This window comes from Stegostoma tigrinum, chromosome 1 (genome assembly GCF_030684315.1).
Source record: "Stegostoma tigrinum isolate sSteTig4 chromosome 1, sSteTig4.hap1, whole genome shotgun sequence".
Taxonomy (NCBI): domain Eukaryota; kingdom Metazoa; phylum Chordata; class Chondrichthyes; order Orectolobiformes; family Stegostomatidae; genus Stegostoma; species Stegostoma tigrinum.
In genome coordinates this window covers 189,152,938-189,177,340 of record NC_081354.1, presented here as the reverse complement: position 1 = coordinate 189,177,340, position 24,403 = coordinate 189,152,938, and the positions used below count along the sequence as shown (strand labels likewise).

At 43.3% G+C, this 24,403-nt stretch overlaps 1 protein-coding gene across 1 annotated transcript in view; it reads right to left on the bottom strand.

Annotated features, from left to right (window-relative positions):
• LOC125456083 (disintegrin and metalloproteinase domain-containing protein 12-like) overlaps nucleotides 1–24,258 on the bottom strand; it is a 223,160-nt gene extending 198,902 nt beyond the window's left edge. Inside the window, exons 1-7 of the mRNA XM_059650791.1 lie at nucleotides 24,246–24,258; nucleotides 15,584–15,739; nucleotides 10,371–10,480; nucleotides 8,931–9,007; nucleotides 6,018–6,096; nucleotides 5,331–5,407; nucleotides 1,990–2,158 (exon numbers count right to left, since the gene is read on the bottom strand). Of these exons, the coding sequence (XP_059506774.1) occupies nucleotides 1,990–2,158; nucleotides 5,331–5,407; nucleotides 6,018–6,032 (261 nt within the window). The 5' untranslated portion in view covers nucleotides 6,033–6,096; nucleotides 8,931–9,007; nucleotides 10,371–10,480; nucleotides 15,584–15,739; nucleotides 24,246–24,258. The remainder of the gene's footprint in view (nucleotides 1–1,989; nucleotides 2,159–5,330; nucleotides 5,408–6,017; nucleotides 6,097–8,930; nucleotides 9,008–10,370; nucleotides 10,481–15,583; nucleotides 15,740–24,245) is intronic.
• Nucleotides 24,259–24,403: the final 145 nt, after the last annotated feature.

The window sequence follows — 24,403 nt, the reverse complement described above, 5'->3', positions numbered from 1 at the left end:
ACTTCTGACCTTACGCTGGAAAGAATGTCACTGGTGAAGCAGCTGAAGCTGGTTGAGCCTGGGACATCATGCTGAAGAACTCCTGCAGAGATGTCCCTGACTGAGATGACAGACTTCCAACAATTACAACCATCTTCCTAAGTGCCAGGTATGACTTCAAACAGCAGAGGGCTTACCCCCATGACTCCCATTGATTCTGGTTATGCTAGGGCTTCTTGATTCCTTGGAAACCATTGGCAGTAATAGTCTCAAAGAAAATAAGCAAACACGAAACATGTTGAACGATTAGTGGACAGCGAAGGAAGTTACTTCAGAGTACAATGGGACCTTGATCAGATGGGCAAATAGGCCAAGGGGTGGCAGATGGAGTTTAATTTGGATAAATGGGAGGTTCTACAGTTTGGTCGGGCAAATCAGGGCAGGGCTTATACAAGGTCCTGGGGAGTGTTGCAGACATAGACACCTTGGGGTACAGATGCTTAGTTCCTTGAAAGTGGAGTTGCAGATAGGCAGGGTGGTGAAGAAGGTGTTTGGTATGCTTGCCTTTACTAGTCAGTACGTTGAGTATGAGTATAGGAGTTGGGAGGTCATGTTGCAGTTGAACATTGACATTGGTTAGGCCACTACTGGGATACTGCATGGAATTCTGCTTTCCCTGCTGCAGGAAGGATGTTGTGAAACTTGAAAGGGCGCAGAAAAGGTTTGCAAGGATGTTGCCTGGGTTGGAAGGTTTGAACTACAGGGAGAGAATGAATAGACTGGGGCTATTTTCCCTTGAGTGTCGAAGGGTGAGAGGTGATCTTATAGAAGTGTACACAATCATGAGGGGAATGGATAGGTTGAATAACCAAGATCTTTTCCCCAGTGTAGGGGAGTCCAAAACAATTTGGCATCGGTTTAATGTGAGAGGGGAAAGACTTAAAAGGGACCTAAGGGCAACATTTTCACACAGAGGGTGGTGTGTGTATGGAATGAGCTGCCAGAGGAAGTGGTGGAGGCTAGTACAATTACAGCATTTAAATGGCATCTGGAAGGGTATATGAATAGGAAGGGTGTAGGGGGATAGGGGATAAATCCTGGCAAATGGGACTAGATTCATTTAGGATATCTGGTCGGCAGAGATGAGTTGGACCGAAGGATCCATTTCCATGTCGTATATCTCCATGACACTATTTACAGTAATGGGACAGTTCGGCAGACCAGACATCACAAGGAAGAGTGATGCTCTAAATTAATAGAAGCACCAAAAGGATATACACGAAATAAAGTCACTAAAGAACGTCAAATGCTGAGGAAATCAGGATTCTCAAGGTAGATTTTTACAGGATGCAGGCGGGGATACCTTAACAAAATGCACAGCAGAAGAATCTGGATGCTTCATACATGAAACACAAAATGTTCACATGTAGGAACATTAGCCTTTACTGTGAGGGAAATGGGGTTTAAAAGCACAAAATTTGTTACAAATTTACAGGTTTTGTCAAGCCCATGCATGTTATTTTGCATACAGTTCTAGTGTTCTCAATTGCAGGTTGATCAGAGGATAATTACTCGGTTAATTGCTGGACTGAAGCTGTGCAGCACTAATGTTTAAGAGCAAGGCAGGTGATCCTACTGAAATAATATATGGTTCCACGTCATTTGCGGGGATAGATTGTGGAACACTACCTCTTCTCATGTGAAATTGTGAACCGGAGTGGGGATGTGATCACATTAAGTTCTGGAATAAAATATAGTAAATCTGTTTCATACACATTGTGAGGTCCATCTCATCTGGATTCATTTCCAAAGTTAGAGATCGAAAAGAGATCTGTCAACATTCCAGTTTAGGTTGGAGAAAAGGATCAATAAAGTAAAGTACAATTGGTTAATGTGGTTCAGAGGTTTTGTTTGAGTGCAGATTAAATTCTGCCGCAGGCTGACTGGCCTGCTGGGATGCTACAATCAGTTGTCATTTTTAGTCGCTTAGCTGCTTTGCTCACTACTCACTCTCTGTGAATGCTGAAGGTTGAGGATAAACTCAAGAGAGGTATCTTTGACTCCACAGCTACTTGGTACTGACGTGAGATCTTCAGGTCTGTACAATAAGTGTCGGTTAAGTTTGTCCCCTTCAAGGCGTTCAATTACGTAAGTTCGATGATTGAAAACAATCAGAGCACTGAAAGAGAAAAAGGGAAAACTTACTTATCCTGGTGAAAAATAACCAACTCTTGAGTAATGTCCAGTTTTTTTTCCTTTATTCATTCACGGGATGAGGGCATCGCTGGCCAGGCAGCATTTATTGCCCATCCCTAATTGCCCAGAGGGCAGTTAAGAGTCAACCACATTGCTGTGGGTCTGGAATCACATGTAGGCCAGACCAGGTAAGGATGGCAGTTTCCTTCCCTAAAAGAGATTAGTGAGACCAGATGGGTTTTTCCCCAACAATTGACAATGACTATCATTAGACTCTTAATTCCAGATAATTATTGAATTCAAATTCCACCATCTGCTGTGGCAGGATTTGAACCCAGGGCCCGCAGAAAATTATCTGGGTCTCTGGATTAACAGTCCAGTGTTAATACCACTAGGCCATTGCCTCCCTGAGCGACTAGTTGAGTGAATAATTTCCCAGCAGAGTAGCCCAGCAAATAATCCTTAACAACCCTAACTCTTCTCATTATAGTTACATCATGACTAACCAATATGCTGTTGTGCAAGCATGTTCCAGGACAGATTTGAATTTATAGGAGCATTGGATTCAACCCATTGAGTCTGCTTCACTATTCATGGCTGACCATCCACATCAAAGTCTTTTTCCCACAGTATCCCTGCATTCCTTTATGCCACTGGTAATCAGAAATCTATCAATCTTTATTTTAAACAAGTTTAATGCCTGAGCTTCCACAGGTCTCTGGGACAGGGCATTCCAAAGATCTGCAACCCTCTGAGCAGAAGTATTTGGCTCATTTTAGTCCTAAGTAGCATCCCCCAGTATTCTGACATGATGTTCTCTCGTTATAGCCTCCACCAATAGGGAGACATTTTAACTGCATCTACCCTGAATCTTTCTTTAGTGAAGGGTCATGGCAATCATTGGAAAGGCCAGCATTCATTGTCCCCTCTTAAGTGTAACTAGTTTATTTTTATTCCAGACATTTCAGTTAATTTAACTTCTCCAGCTAATATGGTGGAATTTAAACTCATCCCTCTGGGCATTTAATCTCAGCCTAATGATTACTAAATCCACAACGGAACCACTACTCTGCTGAATAAATGCATCCCAGCAAAGCTCACTACCACCATCCCAATGGCAACAAGAGGTGAGCAATACATGCTGATCCAGTCAATCACGCTCAAGTCCCATAGTGTCTTTAAAAAAAAGTTACTCAATGAATAGCCTTAACCCAAGTCAACGAGTATAACGGGAACTGCAGATGCTGCAGAATCCAAGATAATAAAGTGTGAGGCTGGATGAACACAGCAGGCCAAGCAGCTTCTCAGGAGCACAATTCATAACCAGCTCCAACAAGAAAGAATCTAACCACTATCCCTTAACATTCAATGGTGTTACCATCACTGAATCCCCAACTATCAACATCCTGGGGGTTACCACTGACCAAAAGCTCAACTGGACTTGTCATATAAACAAGTGGCTACAACAGCAGATCAGAGGCTAGGATAATTGCAGCAAGTAACTCACTTCCTCTTTCCCAAAACCCTGTCCACCATCCGCAAGGCACAAGTCAGGACTGTGAAGAAATATTCCTCACTTGCCTGGATGGGTGCAGCTCCAACAACACTCAAGAACCTCGACACCATCCAGGACAAAGCAGCTGCTTGATTGGCACCACATCCACAAGCATCCACTCCCTCCAGCATCCACACTCAGTAATGCAGTAGGTTCAATCTATCAGATGTGCTGTAAAAATTCCCCAAGGCTCCTTAGTCGGCACCTTTCAAACCCACAATAACTACCATCTAGAAAGTCAAAAGCAGCAGATACTTGGGAACACCGCCACCTGCAAGCTCTCCCCCAAGCCACTCACCATTGTCTCACAACTCTCTGGGGCCGAGCACTGGGAATCAAGATCCACTATAGATATCACATGCTGTACAAATCTGATCAAAGCACTGAGCCGGACAATTTACCTACTGGCTAATTCAAATTGAAAGAATATGCACATTGCATCATCCATTAACAAGGAACTAACCATTTATTATCATGAAACCTTTTATCCAGCAACAAAAAGAAAATGAATTATTAACTCATAACTCTATAACATAAACTCCATTCCTTTTTTTATATTTCCCATATATTTACACACAGACACACAAAAAGTGAAAACAAGACACAGGCATTATTTCAGAGATGCACAATTGTGCCACGTATCTGGACCACAGATTTCACTGAGTTGCTCTCTTTTAGTTTTTCTCAATTTCTTTTGACTCTTTGATGGGCACTTAAGGGTGTGAGTACGCAGATTCTTGGTGTCTTGAAGATTCACCTTTCCACCGAAGACGGTTTTTCCTGTCATCCTTCAACAATGGAATTTGTAAAGAGTAGTTTAGAGGGAAATGGAGACTGCGAACAGCTACCAGAGTTTTTTCTTACTTCACCAATCAGGAGATGGAGAGACGGACTGAGGAGCTTTCACTTCGCAGTCTGGAGGCTTCTCCCTGTATTATTCAGGTACAGAGGTCCAGTCAATCAACCAAGTGGGTGTCATCATGCTGAGCCCTCCTGAGCTCACAACAACTTGGTGAGTTAAAAAACCAATCAAAAGCCTGTCTATAGGCAAAGCTGTCCTGAAAAAAACACGCACACAGCTGAAATGTCTGACCTCTCCAACACTGTTTGAATAAAACATTGTAGATAGAACACATGATGGATTCAAATGACTCATTTTTAAAACTATAACGTCATATTCCTCAGTTTCCTTGGTTTTAAGCTGTGTTTTTTCTATTTTTTAAATGCACAGTCCAAAAGTGAAGTGGTATCTACAATTATGACTTGCAACAATCCTGAGTTTTATTGTATCAGAGATAATAGGAACTGCAGATGCTGGAGAATCCGAGTCCAGCTCTACACTTTATTATCTCTGAGTTCTATTGTCCCTGATTCAAGATCCCTGAACTCCCTCTCTAAAGAAATTGTGGGTCTACCCATAGCATGTGGGCTGCAACAGCTCAAGGAGGCAGCTCACCACCACTTTCTCAAGAGCAACTACGGACAATAAATGCCAGTCCAGCCAACAACTCCTGCTTCCCATAAATGGCTTTTTTTTAAAAACCCAAGTGCCATTGAAATGAGTAACTATCTGATCATGAACTATTGACTTTTTTTTTACCTGAGTCCCGAGCAGATACTGGCAGAGACCTGGGATCCGGGAAATCCTCTGACAGAACCTTCATAGTAACAGTGATGCTGCAGGTAGATGTTTAAACATCAGCAGAAAATCTCCCAATGCACATCTGAAGCAAACTCATTATCAGGAATTCTTCCACATATCATTGGCATTATGCACAGGGAACAAGTGTAAGAAAGATAGCAAATGAGTCCATGAGAGAGGAGACTGGGGAATGAAGATTCACTGACAATGGGGGCAGAGTCGCTCAAGAAACAGGAACATGAAGTGGGGTGTAGTACAAGCTTTTGTATTAGGTTTCAACAAGTCAATGTTATTAACAGCAGAACTGCTGGGATAGAAAATGAAATATGCAAGTGTGTCAATAACATAAAGATAGGTGGCATTAATTGCAAGCAAATAGATAAGTGTGTAAAATTTATAAGAAAACAAAATAAATAAACAAGCAAAACTGCAGTGCCAGTGATGGAAATAGCCAGCTGTTACACAGTGCCTCCAGTAATACCTTAAGAATCGACGGTGGGAATGGCTTCACAGCCTTGGGGCTCCAGAGACCCACCAGAGTGGAGATTGGCGAAAATACAACAGAGAAAGCAAAACAGATCCACATAAAATATATACAAAAATCAACGGGCTTCAGTCTAGTCTCAGTTTGAAGAGATTGCTCACCAGTTCAGTGTCCATCTCTGTCACTAGACTTCCGTTGGAACTATAGTGCACGACCTGGAATCCTCTGGGCACAAGGATTCTGTGGAAACAAAAAAAGGTTCAAGTTTCAAGATGGGGGTTAGGGAGGAAGGAGGGGGATAAGGAATGACAGGAGAGAGAGGAGTGGGGGAAGAGTCCGAGTGAAAAGCCTTGGTTTAGGTCGGGTACTATCTGAGGTGGGTGGGTGGCTGTATGATGTCAAGCAGTGTCTGAGGTGAAGTAGAACTATGTGCAGCAGAAGTGTCATTTTGGGTGGGGGAGGTGCACAGTGACAGGCCAGAATCAGGGTTTACAGGTCAGTCCAAGTCAGTCAGAGGGAAAGGTGAGAGGGAGTGAGGGTCTGGCACTTGAATGAAGGGAACAGGAAATTTGTAACATTGGCTGCTGAGCGGCTGAGGGAGGGGTTATGGAGGAGCTGTTGAGTGAGTAAGTGAATGAGTGAGTGAGTGAGGAGTTTGCAGAGAGACTGCTGAGTATGTCTGCTGAGGGAGGAGGAGAGGAGAACACAGACTGTCTGGGAGTAGAGCTGGGACTTAAGGAAGGACATCACACCATGTCAGTAGGCTGGTTGAGGCAGGCTGAATGTTAAGCAGTTTATTTGTAAGATGCTTCGAGTCATATTGGACTTAAAATATTAATTCTGTTTCTTTCTCCACAGATATTCAGACTTATTGACATTCTCCAGAACTTTTTCTGTTTTCATCAAAGGATAGAAATTTGGTTGTGAGGAGGATACAATGAGTCTGCAAAGGTCAGGTAAAAAAGAGTGAGCAAAAATTTGTCAGATGGCATATAATGTGGGAAAATTTGAGCTGGTCCACTGTGGTCAGAAGAACATAAGGGCAGCATATTATTTAAATGCTGGGAGACTGTAGCCTGCTGCAGTGCAGAGGGATCTGAGTGTCCTTTCAAATGAATCACAAGGAGTTAGCATGTCATTCCAACAATTAATGAGGAAGGCAAGTGGAATGTTAATCTTTATTGCAAAGTGAATGACATATATGCATTGGGAAATTTTTCTAAGACACAACATGGCTTTTGTGAGACCATATATGGAGTACTGTGTTTAGTTCTGGTCTCCATACTTGAGGAGGGATATACTTGCATTGGAAACAGTTGAGAAAAGCTTGACTTGCCTGATTCTTGGGTTGAATATATTGTCAATTGAGGAAAAAGTCATAGAGTCATACAGGACAGAAACAGACTCTTTGGTCCAATTTGTCCATGCTAACCAAGTTTCCCAAACTAAACTAGCCCCTGCTTTTGACTCGGATCCATTCAAACCTTTCTCATTCATGCACCTGTGCAAATGTCTTTTAAATGTTGTAACTGTTCCTGCATCTACCACTTCCTCTGGCAGTTCATTCCACATGTGAACCACCCTGTGTGTGAAAACATTGTCCCTCAGGTCCTTTTTAAATCTTTCTTCTCTCACCTTAAAAATATGCTCTCTAGTTTTGAACTCCCTAACCCTAGGGAGAAGACTTTTGCTGTTCACCTTATCTATGTCTCTCATGATTTTATAAACCTTTATGAGATCACCCTCAATCTCCTAAGTCCCAGCATAATCAGCTCATACCGTCCAGTCCCACCAACATCCTGTAATGTTTTTCTGAATCCTCTGAGTACACAGCACACCAAAAGTGTCTAATGTCCTGTATAACCTCAACATATCGTCCCAACTCCCATGAACATTGCACTGGCCAATGGAGGCAAGTGTGCTAAATGAGTTCTTAACCACCCTGTCTACCTGTGATACAGCTTTTAAGGAACAATGTACCTGAACCACTAGGTCTCTCTGTTTGACACAACCCAGAGCCATATCATTAACTGTATTAGTTCTGCCTTTGTTTTACCAAAATGCAATACCTTGCGCTTATCCAAATTAAACTCCATCTGCCCATTGGCCCAACTGATCAAGATCCCTTCATGATCCTAGATAGTCTTCATTACTGTCCATTAAACCACCAATTTTGGTGTCATTAACAAACTTATGAACCATTCCTTCAAAATTCTCATCTGAGTCGTTTATATAAGTGACAAACAACAATGGACATAAGTGTGTTGAGAACACAGAAGGTTGTAAACAGGCATCACGGTAATTTCAGAAAGTTGAGTCAGTGGACAAATTCATGGCAGATACCGTATAACAAGGATAAATGAGAACTTAACCACTTTGATAGGTAAAACATAATGGCAGAATATTATTTAACAAGTGATAGAATGCGAATGTATGATGTACAAAGGGCCCTGAATGCCCTTGTACACCAGACAATAACAGCAAGTATGCAGGTGCAGCAACCAGTTAAGAAGGAAAATGGTCTGTTGACCTTGCTTGAAAGTGGATAGAGTACAACAGCAAGGAAGTCTGACTGGATACGGCCTTGTCGAGATCACACCTGGAGCACTCTGTGCAGTTTTGTTCTCCCTAGTTAAGATAGTCTTGCCATTGCAGGAGTGCAGCAAAAGTTAACTAAACTAGTATTGGGAATGTTGAATGAGGACAGACTGCATTGCCTGGATTTGTATTCACAGAGGAATGAGAATTAGAAGAATGAAAGGACATCTCATTGAAATGTCTAAAATTCTGACAAAGCTGGACAGACTGTCAGAATTTTTCCCTGGGCTGCGTTCATGATTATGGGTCATGATCTCAGCGTACAGGGTAGGTGGTTTTGAACAGTACTGAATCTGTGGAATTCTCTACCAAAGGAGGTGAGGTCAATGAATATATTCAAGAAAGAAATATAGATTTCTAGACAATAAAGATGTTATTGGGAGAGAGTGGGAGTACGGTATTGAGGTACAGGATCAACCATGATTGTGTTGAATGATAGAGTGATTTCAATATTCCTGATATAGAGCTTTACTCACATATTCCTTCTGAGATCCAGTGTTAAGTCCTCTCCCTCAAAGTCCACGGAGATGCTGAGCTGCTCTGGATAGCTTCCCTGCACAGAGCCAAAAGAAGCATACTTATTAGAGCGTGTTATTCACCAAAGCTTCCCAAATTATTCACATGAAAAGACTCTGCTATTGGCTTGTGGTTTGTAGGCATCACTAGCAAGGCCATCATTTATTACCCATCCCTAATTGCCCCTAGTTAACCCACTGTCGTCAACTGGATTGCCACACCAGTAAATAGAGCCAACAGCAACAACTCATACTAATATTTCCTCCACCATAAGGTCAGAGGTGGGCATACTCACTGATAATGCACAATGGTCAGCACCATTCACAACTCACAAAGTTCCTGGAAAAGCTCAGCAGGTCTGGCAGCTTCTGTGAAGAAAACAATCAAAGTTAATGTTTCGGGTCCAGTGACCCTTCCTCAGAACTGGGGAACAGTTCTGAGGAAGGGTCACCAGACCCGAAACCTTAACTCTGATATTTTCTTCACCGAAACTGCCAGGCCTGCTGAGCTCTTCCAGCAACTTCTGTTTTTGTTTCGGATTTACAGCATCCGCAGTACTTTCGGCTTTTCTGATTCACAGCTCCTCAGATACTGAAGCAGACCATGTCCAAATGCAACAAGACATGGATGACAAGTAGCAAGTCGCATTTGAGCTACACAAGTGCCAACAAGAAAGAATCTAACCATTGCCCCTTGAGAGCCAATGGATTGCCAACTGCCTGGATGAGTATCAGTCTACCAACCCTGAAGAAGTTTGATTCCATCCAGGACAAAGCAACCCACTTGGCTGGCACAAAACATTCTCTCTCTCTCTCTCTGCACCACCGACATTCAACAGCAGCCGTGTGTATCATCTACAAGATGCATTGCAGAAATTCGCCAGGGTTCCTTAGAGGGCACCTTCCAAACCCTGACTTCTACATGAACTTCATCATCCATTAATATCACAGCTGACCTGATTGTAATATCAACTCCTTATTCTTCCTTCCCAAGGTGCAGACTGTAGATAGGAAGTAGGAGGGAGCCAAGGTGCAGACGGTAGATAGAAAGTAGGAAGGAGCCAAGGTGGATTGGACAGACGGGGTGGTGAATGTAACAAAGACCATCCACATGTTGTGAAAGATGAGAAGGGAAAGTTTATTGTTGTCATGTTTAAATAAGGACCAATGATAAGAGCCATGTTGGTACATGTGACAAGAACAGTAAACTGACTGGAAGAAGTTAAAAATAGATTTCCAAGAAAGATGGGAAATTGTTTGTGAGGCAACCAAATGCACAAGAGCTTTGCAGAGGAAAAGAATGTTAGACAAACAATATATATTGTGGCCACAAAATAAGGTGGAGCAGTGGGAAGGTCACCTCAATGTTATCAGCCCACAGAACACGGTCAGATTATTTACCTGAGGGAGGATGGCTCCACTCCTTTTCTGTTTCTCTGAAAAGACATGGGGAAACACAAACTGGTATTTCTTCAGGTGTTCAAGTAGCTTCTTCTGGTGAAACGGAGAATCTGTTTGAAAAACAAGGGGAAAATATTATTGGTGATAATGGGAACTGCAGATGCTGGAGAATCCAAGATAACAAAGTGTGGGGCTGGATGAACACAGCAGGCCCAGCCCTCTCTGATGAAGGGGCTAGGCCCGAAACGTCAGCTTTTGTGCTCCTGAGATGCTGCTTGGCCTGCTGTGTTCATCCAGCCTCACATTTTATTATCTTGGAAAATATTATTGCTTTGCTTGGCTCAGCTTATTAACAGAAAGTTAAGGAATGGCAGGGTTTTGGCACTCTCGAGAGTGTAAGTCATTGCAATGCAATGTGAAGACTCCAGGAAGTTTTTGGTGTTTATGCAGGGCATGTAAGCAGTGGAGCCACGCGCCTCAAAGCTTGAGCAGCAGCTGTTGTCACTGTGATACATCCTCAAGGCTGACAGGTGCATGGAGAGCATGTTGATAGATGTGGTCACCCTGCACTTTCAAAGCGTGTAGGGAGACAGGGAATAGGTGATCACCATGTAGCCCAAAAGAAACAGGCAATGAATGCAGTAGTTCACTAAATGCATCCTGCTTGGGGGAAGGGTGAGAACTATCATTTCAGGGTGTTACCTCACTAGTTGGCGAGGAAGACTCTGCAAGGCTCACTGAGCAATGCCTGTCTTTGTTGCGTTTCTGGTTATTTATCTGCTGTTCAATAAGGTTATGGTTGACCTGGTTCTGGTCTCAGGTCAACTTGCAACACATGCCCACCCCCACCCAATCCCCAAAAACATAACTGCTGACTCCCTTTGTCTATCAAAAATCTACCTAATTCATTTTTGAAAAAATTCGACCTCACAGCCTGCACTTTCTGAAGGAGAGAATTCCTGATGTCCTCCATAGGAGGAAACATCCTCTGGCAAACATCCATTCCAGTCTCTCAGAATCTTATTTTGTTTCCACAAGATCACCTCATTCACCTAAACTCCAATGAATACAGGGACAACCTCTCTAAGATCTGCTTATTTGATCATTTCTCAACCTACAAATGAATCAAAACTGAAATTGAAACTTCTCTGAAACTGTCCTTTTTTATTCAAGGAGACCAAAACTGTAAACAACATTCCAGAATAAAACAAAGAACTTTTATTGCTGGAAACCTGAGGTGGTCTCATCAACACTCTATACAGCCACAGGAAAACATCCCTATTTTTATTTTCCATTCCTCTTGCAACAAACACCAATGTATCATTTTCCTTCTTAACCACTTGCTGCACCTGCATACTAACATATCATGTTTCACATCTAGGGTGCCAAATCCTTCTGTACCTCAAAGTTCAGAAATTTAGCTCCAAATACTAAACTTCTTTTCCATTCTGCCTGCCAAATGGAGAGGTGCACATTTCACACATTATTCTTCAGGGATCTTTGTTCTTGTACACCAGACAGTGAAAGGAAACAGGCAGGTGCAGCAAGCAATGAGGAAGGTAAATGGTTTATTGATCTTCATTGCGAGAGGATTTGAGTTCAGAAGAAGGGATGTCATTGTTATAGTGAGTCTTGGTCAGACCACACCTGGAGTATTGCATTCAGTTTTGGTTTCCCTACCAAAAAGTGGACATACCATCCATAGACGGAGGGCAATGGATGTTCACCAGGCTGATACCAGTAACGGCAGGACTGTTCTGTGAGGAGAGGTTGATTCAACTGGCCCTGTTTTCACTAAGATTGAATAGAATGAAAGAGGATCTGATTGAAACACGTAAAGTTCTAACAGGGCTGGACAGGTTGGAGGATGTCTTCTGGGGTTGGGGAATCTAGAACAGGGGTCACAGTCTCAGGATATCGTAGGCCATTTAGAAAACATTTCTTCACTCAGAGTCATCAACTTGTGGAATTCTTGACCACAAAAGTTTGTGGAAGCCGTGTCACTGAGTATATCTGAGAAAGAGATTGATAAGTTTTTAGATATTTTAGGCATTGAGTGGTATTTGGAGAAAAAGTGAATTTGGCATTGAGATAGAAAATCAGCCATGAAACAACTGAATGGCAGAGCAGGCTCAAAGGTCCAATGGCCCCGAACTGTTCCTAGTTTCTACATTTCATCTGACAATTTTCTTCTATAGTTATTCTATATTTACACTCATTATAGCTATGTATGTTTTGCAAACTCTCTACCTCCTCATAAACACTTACTTTCCTATCTATCTTTGGTTTCATTAGCAAATCTAGCTGTCATAAATTACCTACTGATACAAATTGTGAACAATTGAGGCCCCAGCACTAATCCTGTGACACTCACCAGCTACAACTTGCCAATGCAAAAAAGATCAATTTCTTTCTACCCTCTGCTAAGCAATTCTTCATCCATGCGAATGTATTACCCCTCACCCCATTAGCTCTTTGATGTGACATTTTATTAAACAGATTTTGGAAATCGAAGTACACCACATCTACCTTTATTCAGCTTGCATATTACCTCCTCAAAAACTCTAATAAATCACCCTTTTACAAAGACAAATTGGCTCTTCATGGCCACATTTATGATTTTCTCAGTGCCCTGTTATAATGTCCATAATTTAGCGGCAAATGGAGTGCAGCGGTTCAAGAATACAGTTCACCACCATCTATTCAAGGGCAACTAGGAATGGGCAATAAACGCTGGCCCATGAATGTTTCTTTCAATCATATACAATGATCTCATTGGGACAAATCTTTGCTGAGTGCTCTTAAATAATTACTTTAAAATCTGCCATGGTACCAATACTCTTCTACCTTTCAAACCTGGCTTCCCAGTTTATTTCAGCTGGCTCTGCCTTGTTTAGATTTAAAACATTAATTTGAAACATGTATTTCTCCTTTCAGTCAGTTATCTGATTTGCTCGAGAAACACAGTACGACCGCTTTTTCAGGCTGCCATTGCCAATCTGAGTCATGCATCAAGATTGAAGTCATTCATGATTTTTGCACTACTTTTTGCAAATGCCCCATTTATCTCTTCCTACATGCTCTGTTTTACAAGAGAACTACTATTTGAAGACTTGAATCAAAGGCTGAAGTACTGTGTGCCAATCTGGTCATCACACTGTGGGAAGGATGTGGTGCAGAGGAGATTTACCAGGATGTTCAGCTATGAGGGGAAGTTGTAATGGCTTGTGTTGTTTTCTTCAGTGCAGAGAAGGTTGATGAGGGACCTGATAGAGGTGTATAAACAATGAGGGGCACAGGCAAGGTGGATAGAAAGCAGCTGTTCCCCTTAACTGAAGGGTCAAAAACAGGGGGGCATAATTTTAAAGTGAAAGGCAGGAGGTTTGAGGGGATTCAAGGGAAAACGGTTTTACGTAGGGGTGTGGGTCTGGAATGCACCCCATGGGAGAGTAGTTGCGGCTGGAAATCTCACAACCTGTTAAGAAAGTATTTGAATGAGCACTTGAAGAATCATTACATTAGAGAAGGCAATGGGTCTACATAAGAAACAGGAGCAGGAGTAGGCCATCTGGCCCATCCAGCCTGCCCCACCATTCAATAAGATCTTGGCTGATCTTTTCGTGCACTCCAGCTCCACTTATCCTCCTGCTCTCCATATCCCTCAATTCCTTTACTGTTCAAAAATCTATCAATGTCTTAAAAACATTCAGCGAGGTAGCTTCAACCGCTTCCCCGGGCAGGGAATTCCACAGATTCACAACCCTTTGGGTGAAGAAGTTCCTCCACAACTCAGTCCTAAATCTGCTCCCCCTTGTTTTGAGGCTATGCCCCCTAGTTCCAGTTTCACCTGCCAGTGGAAACATCCTCCCTGCTTCTATCTTATCTATTCCTTTCTTTATTTTATATGTTTCTATAAGATCCCTTCTCATTCTTCTAACTTCCAATGAGTACATTCCCAGTCTGTTCAATCTTTCCTCATTAGCCAATCCTCTCAATGCCAGAATCAACATAGCGAACCTCCTCCGCACCCCCTCCAGGGCCAGTACATCTCTTCTGAAGTAAAGAGACCAAAACTGTACACAGTACTCCTGGTGTGGTCTCACCAGCGCCCTATACAGCTGCACCATAACCTCCCTGTTTTTGAACTCCGTGCTCCATTTGCCTTCTTAATTACCCACAAACCAACTTGTTGTGATTCATACACAAAGGCACCAATCCCTCAGCACAGCTGCAAATTTTTCACCATTTAAATAATAGCCCATTTTGCTGTTATTTCTACCAAAATGGATGCTTTACATTTACCAACACTCAACTCCATCTGCCAGACCCTTGCCCTCCCATTTAACCTATCCAAATCCCTCTGCAGACTTTCGGTGTCCTCTGCAAACCTTGCTCTACCATTCATTTTAGAGTCATCTGTGAACTTTGACACACTATATTTGCTCCCCAACTCTAAATCACCTTCGTAAACGATAAACAAACGCAGTCCCAACACTAATCCCTCAGCAGGCCACTAGCCACTGATCACCAACCAGAAAAACGCACCTGGAGTAGGTAATCATAGAAGCTCTACAGGGTGGAAGGCCTTTTGGGCCATCCAATATGCACTGACACTCCAAACAGCATCTCACCCAAACCCACACCAAAACCCTGCATTTCTCTTGGCCAATCCGCTTAAGCTGCACATCTTTGAACTGTGGGAGGTAACTGGAGCATCCAAATGAAAACCAAGGAGAATGTGCCAACTCCACACAGTTGACCAAGGCTGGAATTGCATCCTGGTCCCTGACAGGGAGGAGGCAGCAGAGCTAACAACTGAGCCACCATGCCACCCCGTAAGAGTATAACTTCTGGCAGTACAGACTCAATGGGCTGATGGGCCTCTTCTGTGTTTGTGATTCTATGAGTGCACATGTGTTCAGGTGAAGAACCAATTTTTTTTCTTTTCATCAATTGTAAAATCTCTGGTTGTTTTTATTCTCTCGTAGGACATGTGTGTCACTGGCTAAGTCAACAATTCCTGCCCATCCCAGGTGCCCTTGTGAAGCTGTGTTTGCTCTGTCTGCTCTGTCCACTTCTGCAGTGTTTGCTGTACACCTGTTAAACTATTCCCGTGCTGTACCGTCTGGCTGTGCTGATCTGCACCTCGAACACTCCCAGTGTTTTTTTATGGAACAATAAAACCACTGGAAATCATCTCAGTTGTTCCTTACCTGAAGCAATTCTTTGCCCAGTTGTAGCGGCTCCATTACCCTTGCTGTCGAAGTTAGCTCCTGGTGAATGCCCAACAAGTCTGTTTGTGGGAACAGTGAACAGTGTCTCGTTTCTGAGAGCTATCACATTGTCAGCAGGAGGTTCTTCATTCGATACTGCTGGAAAATTTAAAGCCTGGCACCAGATCAGCAATACCAAACACACATTGCAGGCGAACATTGTGAATATTTACAGGTCTTAACTCTCCACCTCAAACTTCTCTCCCTCTATTCACATATTTATTCTTTTTCTTTCTTCTTGTCAATCTCTCTCTTCCTCTTCAGTTGCTGAGTTCTTCATGCTCTGTTAATCTCTCTCTGTCTGAGTTGCTTTTTTAAAAAATCTGTGTCATTCTGCGATTCATGTCAGAAATAACTTTGTAACTGCCCACGCCCTTACTCAGCAAATAGGAGGAGGAGGTGCAACATGGAAACCTTGAACAGCAGATAGGTTTGAACAAGTTGAGAGAAGGAACAAGCATATTGACAGACAAGGCATTCTGCTGCTGCAAAGGCCAGTAACAGATCTACAGAATGGACAAACGATATACCATCTTTAGGACTGAAGATAGATATTGAACAGTTCTTTGAGTACACACACAATATGCTAAATAGTCCCTATGTTATATGAAATATAAAATGAAAATGTGAAGTCTCCTCCAGGGAAGGGATTACCTCTAATTCTCCAAATTGGTCCTGCCCACTCCACCATCATTCCCCCAAGACCTTTTGCCTACTCCTCTGTCTGACTGCAAACTTTACTCCAATCTCCCTTTTCAACAGTTCTTCACTCAATTTCCAAGTTTTTCTGTTTCTGCTGGCTGACCTCTGATACCCTGTAAAACACAGTGGAACGTACTGTTATATCCAAGAGCAGGTCAGGTACAGCCTGTCACTTCAGTTGGAGACATGCTTCATGTACAGATGCAGAAACCGTCACAAAACATTGGACTGTTGGCATCTGACGTAGGATAAAAAACACCCAGCCAGCTGAGTCTCATTCCAGAATTAACAGCGAGTAATGAAGCAGACACAATGTATTGAAAGGCATACTCCTTTGCCAACAATACTTTTCACTGTATTTTTTAACAAGATACTTATGACAATAAATAAATAAATCAAATATCATCCATTCCTAGATTTTTATGTTTGACAATATTCAATACATATTGTTATTCCTCGCTGGTATTCTCTCCTGATTCCGACACTTCTGCTGAGTTTGTTGAATACTTTCCCCAATAGCACCTGCTCAGCAATAATCTGCTCGCTGACACTCAGTTTGGATTCTGCCAGGGCCACTCAGCTCCTGAATTAAACCTTGATCAAAACATGGTGCAGGGAAGTTCATGTGTTAACTTAATTATGATCAAGTAGTGGAATCATATTAAACAGTGAACCTAATATTGTGTTATCCTGTTTAATTACAGGCAATGTAGAACACCAGCGTAACATGGCAGACTCTGGCTGCAGTTCACAAGTGAGGCCCACAGCTTTATTTTAAGGGTTTGACTACAGGGCAAATGCAATGAACCTGTCAAGATTTAATGAGCAGTACCATCGCACTCCCTTACTTCTTTAAAAACATAGCAAAGTGCCAAGTGGATCATTTATCTCGGCCTCCTCTTGAAGTCACTAGCGTCACAGAGTCTTCAGCCAATTTGATTCTATACATGTGGTATCAGGCTGGAGGCATTGGTTAACGCAAAGATGGATGCTAAAGGAATGAACAATGCATGTGCAATATGGAATGAATTAATTTTGAACTTTGGTTTGGAATTAGAACATTACAGCACAGTGCAGGCCCTTCGGCCCTCGATGTTGTGCCGACCTGTCATACCGATCTCAAGCCCATCTAACCTACACCATTCCATGTACGTCCATATGCTTATCCAATGACGACTTAAATGTACCTAAAGTTGGCGAATCTACTACCGTTGCAGGCAAAGCGTTCCATTCCCTTACTACTCTCTGAGTAAAGAAACTACCTCTGACATCTGTCCTATATCTTTCACCCCTCAATTTAAAGCTATGCCCCCTCATGCTCGCCGTCACCATCCTAGGAAAAAGGCTTTCCCTATCCACCCTATCTAACCCTCTGATTATTTTATATGTTTCAATTAAGTAACCTCTCAACCTTCTTCTCTCTAATGAAAACAGCCTCAAGTCCCTCAGCCTGCAGTGACCAGAACTGTGCACAATACTCCAAGTGCGGCCGCACCAGAGTTTTGTAAAGCTGCGGCATAACCTCTTGGTTCTGGAACTCGATCCCTCTATTAATAAAAGCTAAAACACTGTATGCCTTCTTAACAGCCCTGTCAACCTGGGTGGCAGCTTTCAAGGATCTGTGTACATGGACACCGAGATCTCTCTGCTCATCTACACTACTAAGAATCTTAACATTAGCCCTGTACTTTGCCTTCTGGTTACTCCTACCAAAGTGCATCACCTCATACTTGTCTGCATTAAACTCCATTTGCCACCTCTCAGCCCAGCTCTGCAGCTTATCTATGTCTCTCTGCAACCTACAGCATCCTTCGTCACTCTCCACAACTCTACCGATCTTAGTGTCGTCTGCAAATTTACTAACCCATCCTTCTATGCCCTCATCCAGGTCATTTATAAAAATGACAAACAGCAGTGGACCCAACACCAACCCTTGCAGTACACCACTAGTAACTGGTCTCCAGCTTGAACATTTCCCACCAACTACCACCCTCTGTCTTCTTTCAGCAAGCCAATTTCCGATCCAAACTGCTATATCTCCCACAATTCCATTCCTCCGCATTTTGTACAATAGCCTACTGTGGGGAACCTTATCGAACGCCTTGCTGAAATCCATATACACCACATCAACCGGTTTACTCTCATCTACCTGTTTGGTCACCTTCTCAAAGAACTCAATAAGGTTTGTGAGGCACGACCTTCCCTTCACAAAACTATGCTGACTATCCCTAATCAATTTATTCTTTTCTAGATGATTATAAATCCTATCTCTTATAACCTTTTCCAACACTTTACCAACAACTGAGGTAAGGTTCACTGGTCTGTAATTACCAGGGTTGTCTCTACTCCCCTTCTTGAACAGGGGAATCACATTTGCTATCCTCTAGTCATCTGGCACTATTCCTGTAGACAATGACGAGTTAAAGATCAATGTCAAAGGCTCGGCAATCTCTTCCCTGGCTTCCCAGAGGATCCGAGGATAAATCCCATCCGGCCCAGGGGACTTATCTATCTTCAGCCTCTGAAGGATTTCTAATACCTCTTCCTTGTGAACCTCAATCCCACCTAGTCTAGTAGTCTGTATCTCAGTATTCACCTCGACAACATTGTCATTTTTCAGAGTGAATACTGTTGAAAAATATTCATTTAGCGCTTCCCCTATCTCATCTGACTCCACACACAACTTACCACTACTATCCTTGATTAGGCCTAATCTTACTTTCGTCATTCTTTTATTCCTTAAATACCTATAGAAAGCCTTAGGGTTTACCCTGATCCTATCCGCCAACAACTTCTCATGTCTCCTCCTGGCTCTTCTGAGCTCTCTCTTTAGGTCTTTCCTGGCTACCTTGTAGCCCTCAAGTGCCCTAATTGAGCCTTCACATCTCATCCTAACATAAGCCTTCTTCTTCCTCTTGACCAGAGATTCCACCTCCTTCGTAAACCACGGCTCCCGTACTCTACAGCTTCCTCCCTGCCTGACAGGTACATACTTATCTAGGACACACAGGAGCTTTTCCTTGAATAAGCTCCACATTTCTAATGTGCCCATCCCCTGCAGTTTCCTTCCCCATTCTATGCTCCCTAAATCTTGCCTAATCTCATCGTAATTGCCTTTCCCCCAGCTGTAACTCTTGCCCAGTGGTATACACCTATCCCTTTCCATCACTAAAGTAAACATAACAGAATTGTGATCGCTATCACCAAAGTGCTCACCTACTTCCAAATCTAACACCTGGCCAGGCTCATTACCCAGTACCAAATCTAATGTGGCTTTGCCCCTTATTGGCCTATCTACATACTGTGTCAGGAAGCCCTCCTGCACACACTGGACAAAAACTGACACATCTATAGTACTCGAACTATAGTGTTCCCAGTCAATATTTGGAAAGTTGAAGTCCCCCATGGCAACTACCCTGTCTCTCTCACTCCTATCGAGAATCATTTTTGCTATCCTTTCCTCTACATCTCTAGAACTATTCGGAGGCCTATAGAAAACTCCCAACAGGGTGACCTCTCCTTTCCTGTTTCTAACCTCAGCCCATACTACCTCAGTTGACGAGTCCTCAAACATCCTTTCTGCAACTGTAATACTGTCCTTGACCAACAATGCCACACCTCCGCCCCTTTTACCATCTTCTCTGTTCTTACTGAAACATCTAAATCCTGGAACCTACAGCAACCATTCCTGTCCCTGCTCTATCCATGTCTCTGAAATGGCCACAATGTCGAAGTCCCAGGTACCAACCCATGCTGCAAGTTCTCCCACCTTATTCTGGACGCTTGTGGCATTGAAGTAGACACACTTCACACCAACGTCTTGCTTGCCAGTGCCATCTTGCTTCCCTGAAACTTTATTTCGGACCACCCTACTCTCAACCTTTTCTATAGTCGAACTACAATTTTGATGCCCACCCCCTGCTGAATTATTTCACAGCTTTACTTTTTGCTTTGTTGTTAAGTAGATATTGCGATGATTTGAGACAGAGATGAGGCAAGACACGGAATTGTTGGCAAATTGTATCTGCTATCACATTCAGAGGAATTCTTTGTGGATAGACTAGCCAGAAAGGGCCTGTCTATGTTGTCTCTTCCCCTCTGCATTATCCTGATAGCTGATGCTAGTTATATTCAAAGTGCACATAGAGAAGTCATTACGCCCACTGAATGCATGTCAGGACTCAGCAATTGCGACAATTTCATTTGCTCACTTTATCCCCAAAGTACTCTACATCAATTTTTTCCAAGTGCCCATCCAACTTGAAACCATTGATCATTCTTGTTTCTGTACTTATTTTATACAGGCAGACTGCCTAACACCACCCTTTAACTCAGTAGGAAGCTGTACATAACAATAACATTCCACTGACTATTCGGGACACCATTCATCCTTCCAATCCTGCTACATTGTTTACACAACTTTAAATTTGTGCACCATAAGCTAGTTTTGCTGTCCTCTACCCAGTTTCTAAACCTTTCAATCATCCATTTGTCATCAAAATGAGCCCTCCTGAGACATCCTGAGTGGAGAATTCGTTCCCCCTGGGTTGTCCTACCCATTTCACATACCCATCTATTAATGTTCATTCAGAGAAATTATCAGATCATAAATCAACAAACAGAGCATACTGGCCCATATGTCGGGAGCACCTTAGCCCCTCACTGTGATTTCAGGATCTGTGAAAATTATTCTTTAACTCCTGTCGATTTGCTGTCCTCCATTTGTACATACGCACCAACAGATTAAAGAACAGCTTCTTCCCCACTGTTATTAGCCTGCTGAATGGACCTCTATAATTTCAAATCTATTGTTGATCTGGCTTCGTGTACCTCCTGTGCAGCTGTGACCTTGCGTGTCTCGCTCTGTCTAAGCACCCTATGATCTGTGCGTCTTTGTTGGCTATGATCTGCCTTTATTGTTCACAAAACAATGTACTTTCACTGTACTTAGTTACATATGACAACAATAAATCAAACCAAATCAAAGTCAGCAAAGAGGACTTTATTATTCATTCAGCAACCTGCACTCCCAGGGATTGTTCATCAAAATTAATACTTTGCTGTGGTAGAGCTGCTTTTAATTTGTATGACATGGGAGCACAGTGTCCTAATTATGGAAAGCAGTCTCAGGGATCTTTAATGTGTCCTGCTGGCAACGAGCAAGAGGAGAATCAGTTTATCCCTACTGTTTTGAAATGGTCTGTGAACCACATTCAACAGTGTGAAAACTTGGGTTATATCTGGTGACAGTATTTTCAGCCCAAAACTATAGGCTAAAGGACTGGCACTGACTGGTCTGTTACTGAATGGGATATCATTGCGGTAATGAAGGAGTATCTCAAAACAGGGTTCTGAATTCAGGTTGACAAATTCAACACAATACTGAGGGTGTGCTGTGCTGCTGGTGAGAGGTAAAAACAAGATTTTCATTCACATGCAGATGCTAAACATAAAAATAAATTAGATTAGCTCTTAAGTGAAAGGATCTTCAGCTGACAGCCTCCCAGATCACCCAGAGGGTGTGCGATCCCTCACACCTGGCTTCTATCTCCTTCCCAAAATCAATAAACACGTCTGCCCATTGTCTCTGCTTGCTCTTGTCCCACAGAAGTCATCTCTTCCTACCAGGACTCGTTTTTTTTTTCCCCTTGTCCAGTCCCTTTCCCTTACATCCACAATTCTTCTGACACTTTACATCAGTTTCAGAATTTCCAGTTTACAGGCTCCGGTCACCTCAGCTTCACTATGGACGTGTAATCCCCTTACATTTCCATTCTCCATCAGGATGGTCCCTGCTGGAAAAAAGGCCTGAGCTGTCCCCATTCACCACCGCCCTCCTCTACCTGACCAAGCTCTTCTTCATTCTGAACAACTTCTCCTTTAACTTCTCTCACTTTCTTCAGATCAAAGGCTATGGGACCTGCATGGGTTCCACTTATGCCTTTCCCTTTGTGGGGTACATGGAATGTTCCTTGTCCAATCTGACAATCTCTGACTCCTTCGTTCTCTTCCTCAACTTGTCTGATTCCATCTCTGGCAATCAGCTGGCCACTTATATCTATTACAATCCCATCGATTCCCACAGGTGCCTAGACTTTACATCCTCACACCCCATATCCTGTAAAGACTCCAACTCATTCTCCCAGTTTCTCTATCTTCATTGCCTCTATTCTAATGATACCACTTTCTATAACAGGGCCTCAGAAATGTACACCTTTTTCCTCAGCTGAGAATTCCCCACCATCATAGTTGACAGGGTCCTCAGCTGTGTCTGACCCATATTTCACATTTCGGCTCTCATCTCTTCTCTTCTCTTCTCTTCCCTCCACAATGTCAATTGTGTCATCTTGGTCCTCACTTTCCACTCAACTAGCATCCACTTCCAAAGGATCATTCGCCACCATTATCCTCTTAGGGACCCTGCTGCCTTCAGGGCATAATATTGAATTGAATAATTTCAGCACCTGAGCAACCTCTCCCATGTTGTTCCCTCACGCTCACACAGCAGGCCTTGTCATCATATCGGCTACGTTCACCTCAGACAGTCCTGGGAGGCAAAGTGGTTAGCACTTCTGCTTCACAGTGCCAGCAACTTGGGTTCAATTCTACAATCAGAAGACGACTGCACATGTGTATAGTTTGCACATTCTCCCCTTTTCTTTCCTTTCGATGCTCTGGTTTCTTCGCACAGTCCAAAATGTGCAGGTTAAATGATTGTCCATGCTAAATTGCATGTAGAGTCCAGGGCTTGCAGGCTAGTGGATTAGCCATGGAAAATCCAAGACTCCAGGAAAAGAATCGGGGATGCATTTGGGTGAGGTGATCTTCATGGAGTCAGTGTGGACTCAATGGGCCAAATGGCCTGCTTCCACACTGCAGGGATTCTATGAGCCTATTTTCACCCACCATTGGGCCCCATCTCACGGGCTCATCATTGCCCATTGCTGTCACAAAGTTGCCGGAAAAGCTCAGCAGGTCTGGCAGCATCTGTGAAGCAAGAAAACAAGAGTTAACATTTCAGGTCCTCACACCCAGTTCTGAGGAAGGGTCATCGGACCTGAAACGTTAACTCTGATTTTCCCTTCACAGATGCTGTCAGACCTGCTGAGCTTCTCCAGCAACTTCTGTTTTTGTTCCTGATTAACAGCATCCGCAGTTCTTTCGGGTTTATCTGTCCCATGCTGTTTTCCCTCTATCTGGACTCTGGCTATCTTCTACACCTTCCCCTCCAGAATAGATATAAACCTTTCCATGGACTTTTGAAGGAGGGTCATGTTGAATCTCTGATACAACGAGGTGTGGGGTTGGATGGACACAGCAGGACAAGTGGCATCTTGGGAGCAGGAAAGCTGACGTTTCGGGCTGAGACCCTTCATCAGGAAAGGGGGATGGGGAAGGGTCTAGGCCCGAAATGTCAGCTTTTGTGCTCCCAAGATGCCACTTATCAGAGATAATGGGAACTGCAGATGCTGGAGAATCCGAGATAACAAAGTGTGAGGCTGGATGAACACAGCAGGCCCAGCAGCATCTCAGGAGCACAAAAGCTGACGTTTCGGGCCTAGACCCTTCATCAGAGAGAGGGGGATGGGGGGAGGGAACTGGAATAAATAGGGAGAGAGGGGGATGGGGTGAGGGCCTAGTGATGAAGGGTCTAGGCCCGAAACGTCAGCTTTTGTGCTCCTGAGATGCCACTTGTCCTGCTGTGTCCATCCAGCCCCACACCTCGTCATCTCTTGTTGAATCCCTGCTTTCTCTCTCTACACATGCTGCCAAACCTGCTGAGCTTCTTCATGTTTGTTTTAATTCACGTCCACGTGCTGGTTAACAGTGAATGCTAGTTAATGGTTAAGGTTTATGTTAGTTAGTGATTGGAGGACAATTAATAGACGCTGATCTTTACCTGGCAACCAATTGGGCGGGAGAACCAGGAGAGAACATGCCCTCTGAGCTCATTGGCTGCTCGGCATGAACGCCCCTCCGGATTGGCTGGTAGGCGGCCAATAGAAGCCCGGGGTGGCAGCGAGGCGGCCAACTGGAAGTCTGGATTGGATGCACGGC